Below are 7500 nucleotides of genomic sequence, written 5' to 3' on the forward strand. Positions count from 1 at the left end.
CAGCGCTCTCTTTCTTAGCCAGTGCATTGTAGGATTCTAAGAACCTGAAACAACAGATTAGAGCACTTTCGTGAACAATCCTAGTGAGAAAGTGAAGATTGCTTTCGGTCGATTTGACAGAACGACCCGTAAAATCAGAGAGTTTCTGAAAAATCGGAGCAAGTGGCAACCCTGCTGCAATGGTCATGTGTAGTAAATCATGTTGTAGCAGGCAAATTGTGTTTTACCCTTTGAGAACAAGATGTATTTTGCTGAGATTATAACACGAATGTGATTGCTGCTAGGCAAGAACAGGGAAATAGTCATACCGCGTAGAAAGTGTGTTTCACAGTGTACGGATAGCAGGAACCGTTATGACGTAGGCATGGCGGCTGCAGCAGGGACTATAGCCTACACAGATTGATGATTGATACAGGGATAGGGATAGGCCTGTGAGAAGTGTGTTACTGTGCATGGTGTTTGTTCTGTGTATGTGTCTGTGCATGGTGCTTTGTATGGCTTACTGTGTATGGTGTTCCGTGTATGGTGTTCCGTGTATGGCTTACTGAACTAATGTCCATACAGTCGCTGTGTTGAGGTCCTTGCACGTTTCCCTCAAGCATGCTCTGTGCCTGTGTTGTCCTTGTCTACCGGCAGGGCTACCTGGGAGAGTTATGGCTGTTCTACGGTGGTTACAAGTCCACAACACTGGGATATCATGTGGACTTCTTCTATCTGTGTATGATCTACATGACGTTCTTTGGTACCATGTTGCTGGTGCTGAGAAAGTAAGTCCTCTAAACTGGACATTCTTTTTCTCCCCGTGGTTGATTTGTCACCCTCACTTCCTTGTACTGGCCATGTTAACTGTTATGTGCCATGAAGTGATGACATATGATAATAATTGCCCGCTGGCAGACAGTGGCACTGCTGCACCAGGTCACATTTTTTCAGGTTCAGCAGGCATGTGTTGTCCATTGTGCATTCTAAGTTAGCGCCCGGTCCACACTAGGTCAATTTTTCGGCTGAAATGGAATCGTATGAAAAATCCTCAAGATCGGTGCGAAAATTGCCTGGTGTGGACGGTGTTGTCGTACATGTTTCCGACAGATTAGTTTGTGTTTAGGTAGTCTGACCCAGTCGGTCAATTTCATGTCAGAGTCGGTGTTGGTGCATCAGGCGAAAATCAGACCAGTGTGACCAGGCATAAGTGATCCATAGCATTCATCGGAAGGGGCTGCATGCCAGGTACCGCCTGACATTATAAAGACATTGTTTCGGCAACAAAATTGGCAGAACAGCCTGTTTGCCGGACATGTCACAAACCAATGGGGCTACACATGCGTAGTCTCTGACCTCGTGGCATCCCCAGTCCTTGACTGCACCACCACTGCAATGCAGCCTCTGCCGTGACCAGGCGGGTTATAGTGGAAAAACTGACCTTCACTGGCGTGTGGTCAAGTGCAATGGTGAAGCCCGATGAAGCTCTGAATCTTCCTCAGAAACACCATACCAGTACAGTGTGCTTGAAGTGTGTGGGTTAGTGTGTGTGTCTGGGAGGTGGGGGGGGGGGGAGGGGGCAGGTCTACTAAGTTCTCTTTGCATAGTGACTCGATGCTAGCGTAACCAAAACGTCCTGTTATTAACATAGCGAAGACCATAACAAAGACTGCCATGCATTACTGGTAGTGAATGAGTAATAGTGCAGTCGAACTAAGTGTTTGATATGGATTTTTTGCTCAAAGAAATCCGATCGCCGCGTGGGTCAAGTCAGAACCCTGCAGCGGGCAGAACCTAGGGTCAGTGCCGGACTAGGGCTGCATAGCGCCCAACTTGTACTTGACTCATGCAATAGGATTTCATTGAGCAGTGCCTGTATGTTTTGTTCTCTCCTTCTCGTACTCCTGCCATTATCATATGTGTGTGTGTGTGTGTGTGTGTGTGTGTGTGTGTGTGTGTGTGTGTGTGTGTGTGTGTGTGTGTGTGTGTGTGTGTATCAGGATAATAAGTGCCCTGAGCTCAAAAGGATCGCTGGTGCACTCTGAGCAAAGTGAGCTGTTCTCATCCATGATACTGACATCATGGGACTTCTCACTCGCCACTAATCGAGGTGTAACACAAATGCAACGCGCTCTACGCAACACGCTAGAGGTAAGAGGCTTCTGAGCTTGTGCTTCTCTTATGATAAATGGCTAGAACCATGCAGCGGATTTAGTTCCAAATTGTCAGGCAAATAGCTATGTTGCTTGATAGCTGGTATGATATCCATTCCTTTTCTCAGCTATCATCCTTCAAAAATGGATACAGTCTTATGCCAGGAGGGTTGCAGGTACTTGTATGATAGTGAAAGTCAGCCACACCGCGAGAAGACACAATAGCAGAGAACAGCCATTCCCTTTACGCAAGACTGACGGGAAAGAGACACAACATTCCTGTACATATGCATCTGGCCTCTCCGCCAGTTAGTCTCAGTGACGTCACTGCTTGGTGACCTCACATGAATTGTGACGTCACAACGCGTCCCCGAAAAGCACAGTTTTAACCTCATTTATCTCCGGAACGCTTGTTCTGACCTTCACTATTTGACGCGCCCAAAACTCTATGAACCGTGAAGTTTTTATTTTGTGTGAAGTTCCCCATTAAGTCCGTGCAGCATGCAGCAAAGGAGAACAGCTAGCGTTTTTACTTGTTTCCTGCTTTCATCTGCTTTTCAGGACTGCCTTGCTGAAGCAAATCGACAGAAGTGTATGCTTATCCGTACAAGGTGTGTACAGTTGCGGTATCTTCTGGAGATAGGGGGGGGGGGGGGGATTGGCTGTTGGGTGGTTCAATTGTTGCTTGAGTTGTATTACTCTTCAAAATCAGTACATGGTGATAATGTGACGAAGCACAACGATGTCAATTTATACAGCATATTGGCGGAAAAATTGTGATGAAACGAACACAGGCTGAATGATAGTGTGAGTTGCGCCAAAGAGCACACACACTATAACAGGGGGGTGGGAAGTCAAAATAGCACTAGCTTCTTAGCAAACTCCTTCTGTCTACACAGCTCAGGCTGTAGCTTGACATTGTTGTGCTTTGTCACATTATCACCATGAACTGATTTTGAAGAGTAATGGTACGAAAGGCCTTATCAGATTGAGTTGTATTCTGAAGATTTCTACCCCTTCCTCCAAGGGAGTCCAGTCCATGTGTGTCTGGGTACTGGTAGTGAACATGTTCAACATTGTTTTGGTGCAAAAGTTTTGGAAATCCCAAATTGGGTGCGATTTCACACATGGTATCTGGGCCCGAATGTTCAAGTCACCCACAAAGACATAAGCTTTCCAACTCTTCGACCTTTGGAAATTGTGCCGTTGTATTGTATGTGTGTGTATGTGTGTGTATGTGTGTGTATATGTGTGTATACGTGTGTGTGTGTGTGTGTGTGTGTGTGTGTGTGTATGTATGGTATGTGTGTATGTATACATGTATGTATGTGCATGATTGTGCATGCATGTACACATGCATCTATACATATATATATGTGTGTGTGTGTGTGTGTGTGTGTGTGTGTATGTATGTGTGTGTGTGTGTGTGTGTGTGTATGTGTGTGTGTGTGTGTGTGTGTGTGTGTATGTGTGTGTGTGTATCCTCATTTCGAATGTTTATGTGTAGGAAGGAAACCTACAAACTATACGCGCGTCGTTGCCTCATGTGGACACTCACTGTGTAAGCTGCCTGCTTAGGGATCGTCGCAAAAGTTTTCTGTCGTCCCTGAAACGAACATCGTTCATTTCGTACTCGGACCCCCTCCCCTCCCTCTGAAACGAACACAGCTTGCTATGCTGGACGACGAAATCGCATGCATGTACATGTCATATGTACAGTGTCGGTCGACTTGCGATTTTGGCTCGCACCCCCTCCCCCCCCCCCCCAAATGAATGATGTTCGTTTCAGGGCCGACAAAAAACTCTTGCGACGACCCCTTATTGCACACTGTCTTCCTGCACACCACCTTCCTGCACACTGTCTTCCTGCACACTGTCTTCCTGCGTTCTGTCTTCCTGTACACTGTCTTCTTGTATACAGTACTGTCTTCCAGAATATAACCTTCTTGCATGCTACGTGCCTGTGTATTGTCTTGTCCGCCATTACCCTTGCCATAAACTGACTTTTTTGCCGGTGTTATTGTTGTTCCGCTGCTACTGCTGTATCATTCAGTATCGTGATGGGAGGTGCTATTGCTGCAGTATATTTCACCGTCAAGCATGACACAGAAAACAAAATTAAGGTAAGCAGTCAAGGAATTGTTTCTTGGCTGGACTGACACTGCGTAGACTGACACTGCGTAGACTGACACTGTGTAGACTGACACTGTGTAGACTGACACTGTGTAGACTGACACTGTGTAGACTGACACCCACATTGAACCCAGTGGTGCAGTGTGCAGTGGTGCAGTGTGCAGTGGTGCAGCGATGCAGTGGTGCAGTTCTCCTGAATTCTTCTAGCAGTGTTTTGTTCTGCTGCGTATCACGATTTTGCAGGCATGTTTGCTGATCACAAAATTACTGGAATATTGTGTGCAGCATAGTATGAATCAAGCATTGAGTGTGGTACATGACGCAGGTCATTTGAATTGAATGATTGTTTCTCTTTCTTTCTCTTTCTTTCTCATTTCTTTTAAATTAAAAAAAACCAGTCGTCCCCAGCCGACATCGATACGTTGCCACAGCCCAACATCAGCAAAGCGATACATCCGGTGCTACTGAGTTCCTTCATACAGCTGCTTCGTGTATAATACTCCTGTTAGCTACGGTAGATATTGTAGAATGGCTAAGATAGTGAAAATCACCCTCTTTGCACCGAAAGGGTGAGCATGCTGCACGTGCCTGAGGCGCGAAGATTTGTCATATTTATGGATTATGCCTTCACCTTTCGGTACCAAAAGGGGTATTTTCACAATCCTAGTCACTTTACGATATCGACCTTCACTGACGAGTTTTTTTTACTCGAAACAGCTGTATGAAGGAATTCAGTACCAACGGATGTGTCGCTTTGTTGGTGGTGTGCTGTGGCAACGTGTAGAGGTCCACTGGAGATCAAGTATATCAGTAACTCCGGATCAGTTTTACCTAGTGTGTGTGAAAGAACGGTTTCCCGATCAGCCAAGGGAGAGCTCAGTGACGTTCTTGTCTCGCAGTGCATGGGGCAGTGTGTAGGTGGTAGCAGCTCTCATATCACAGTAAGTCTGTTTGACATGTCAAGCTGCTCTGACTTTTCATTACATGCGTGTCTATTGGGTGCTTGTGAGCAGGGTGGATCTACAAGTATAGTAGACACGTACGGTCCATCAATAGTCTTCAGCGCCATCAACGCTATTGTCCCCACTATCCTAGAATTGGTAAGTCAACCTTCTTCCTTTGAAGGTTGCTTGGAAAGGTGCATGTCGTGCCCTGGGTAGTGAACTTGTACACTGCTATGTCCTTTCCACATCCATGATAGTCTGGGGATACTGTGCAGGCTAAAGGGAGCTCTAGTGACATGATTCACATGTTGAAGTTAGAAGTAGGTGCCCCACATGACTGGTCTGTTGGAAATTGGTCCAATCGACAGTAGTAGTTTACGACATATCCGCTTACCACTCTGTGTCTGTTCCAGGATTCCAAATCAACTGAGGGGGGAGGGGGGGGGGGGCTGAGTCGAATGATCTTGGTCCGAGGAAGCTGAGGGCGCTCCCTTCCTCCTTTATTCTAAATCGAATTCGCGCACTTCCACGGAAACTGGGTGACTGCACCCTACTAGATGGGGATTTGTATGAAAAATGTCACTAAAAGCGCCATTTCGTTCTTATAAAGGCACGGATGACGGGGATTGGCCCATATGTTGTAGTCTTTCGGACGCTGAGTCGACTGGTTTAGGTCCGGGAAAGCTAGCGTTCGGCCCGTATTCCCAATCGAACATAGTTGAATAAGCGGTCATGTGCTCATGCGTGCACAAGTCACCTGGTCACCGTGCCTGCAGGGTACACTTACAGCCTGTTTAGGCGCGTTCCTGTCACTCGAGATGAACCTTGGTGTGAAAGTTGTAGCCTGCAGGTACGGTGACCAGGTGACTTGTGCACGCATGAGCACGTGACCGCTTAAAAAAAAAAAGATTCTGAATTCCGGTTCTTTTTCAACCTGCGCAAAACCCATGCATTCTGTAGAAGTCTGCAGTTCGATGTGTGTACATGTAAGTCTCGTGGCTAGGAAAGTCGACAGGACTTGCTAGACACTGCTGTTCAGTGCTGGCAGGAATACCCAGTGGAGAAAATGGAATCAGTTTGGCTGTGTCTTTACTCCTCGTTCCGCGGAGTTCTGGAGAGTGGAGATGGAAACCAGGGAGTCATAAAAATATTATACGACTCCCTTGTTGAAACAAGTAATCGCCACTGTGGCGGATTATGCAGCATCAAAGCCTAATTGAACTACGGCAGCATTACCAAAGTTCAGCGGAGTGTAATCAAAGAAGCGGAGAAACCCTCGAAGAGCTGGAAAATGACGAGAGAGAGATGACAACTCGAGTGCAGACATTTTTTTCCTCTCTTTTTTCCCTGTACTGGGGCACCGGCTGTGTGTGTGCATGCTTGACGAAGTCGACGAAAAACGGCTGAAAGTCGGGAGGTTTTTGATATAGGGCGGGAGATCGGGAGATGTTTAAAAAACAACAACGAAATCGGGAGATCTCCTGGCTGATCAGGAGATTTGGCACCTCTAGGGCTTGCATGGGTATTTCGGAGTACTCAGGAAGTTTTATTACATGTGTAAACATATGATATTGTACTTTTCTGCTTCTGATCTCTGCCATTTCGTTCTCAATAGCTTGTCGTCTGGTCAAAGTACAGCAGCTCCAAAGTGGACATTAATGTCACCATAGGAAAGTAAGCTGTCCAAGTGTTGATGGAATGCTTTCATGTGGGGTAATGCTGGATGAGGGAACGTTTTGTGTGAGGTAATAGAGAGGTTCCGCATAAAATAATTACGTTAAAAAACGTAGTCGATCTACGGAAAGTCTTACGTACAGTGCATGCGGATCCGTGTTCCGCCGTATGGAGTTTCGAATCACGTAGCTGCCCTTGGCAACTCGAAATGCGGCAGTGTACGACCGGGTCGAGCTGGGGGGAGTCGTAAATTTGTACCCCAATCCATTTCAGGAGTGCCTCCATTATCACAGCCCTACCTACGTACTCTACGTAGACAACTTTCCTTGTGTGTGTGTGTGCGGGGAAAAAATGAAAAGACCAAAAATAGGGATTCACTGGCCAGAAAAAGTCACTTCAAATAGCTGCAAGGTGTAGACCAGGCTGATTAGTGACGGTCAATTCTTCAACCTTGCAAGCTGTTGAATGGTGCAATCCCAGCACAAGTTGCTATGGCTTCTGCCGTAGCATTGCTATCACCGCCTCTGGCGATGGGCTTCAAAGGTCAAGGTCAAGGTGTGTGTGTGTGCATGTGAGTGTGTGTGTGTGCGCGTGCGCCGGCGGGTGCGCGTGTGCGT

The 7500-nt window shown here is 46.7% G+C and overlaps 1 protein-coding gene across 2 annotated transcripts in view; it reads left to right on the forward strand.

Annotated features, from left to right (window-relative positions):
* Positions 1-7500, forward strand: part of LOC135830027 (transmembrane channel-like protein 3) — a 45523-nt gene that overhangs the window by 10281 nt on the left and 27742 nt on the right. For both annotated transcript variants that reach the window (XM_065342415.1, XM_065342416.1), the window contains 7 exons: positions 637-767; positions 1980-2130; positions 2694-2743; positions 3640-3693; positions 4186-4255; positions 5279-5365; positions 6825-6883. In XM_065342415.1, the coding sequence (XP_065198487.1) occupies positions 637-767; positions 1980-2130; positions 2694-2743; positions 3640-3693; positions 4186-4255; positions 5279-5365; positions 6825-6883 (602 nt within the window). The remainder of the gene's footprint in view (positions 1-636; positions 768-1979; positions 2131-2693; positions 2744-3639; positions 3694-4185; positions 4256-5278; positions 5366-6824; positions 6884-7500) is intronic.

This window comes from Sycon ciliatum, chromosome 13 (genome assembly GCF_964019385.1).
Source record: "Sycon ciliatum chromosome 13, ocSycCili1.1, whole genome shotgun sequence".
Lineage (NCBI taxonomy): Eukaryota > Metazoa > Porifera > Calcarea > Leucosolenida > Sycettidae > Sycon > Sycon ciliatum.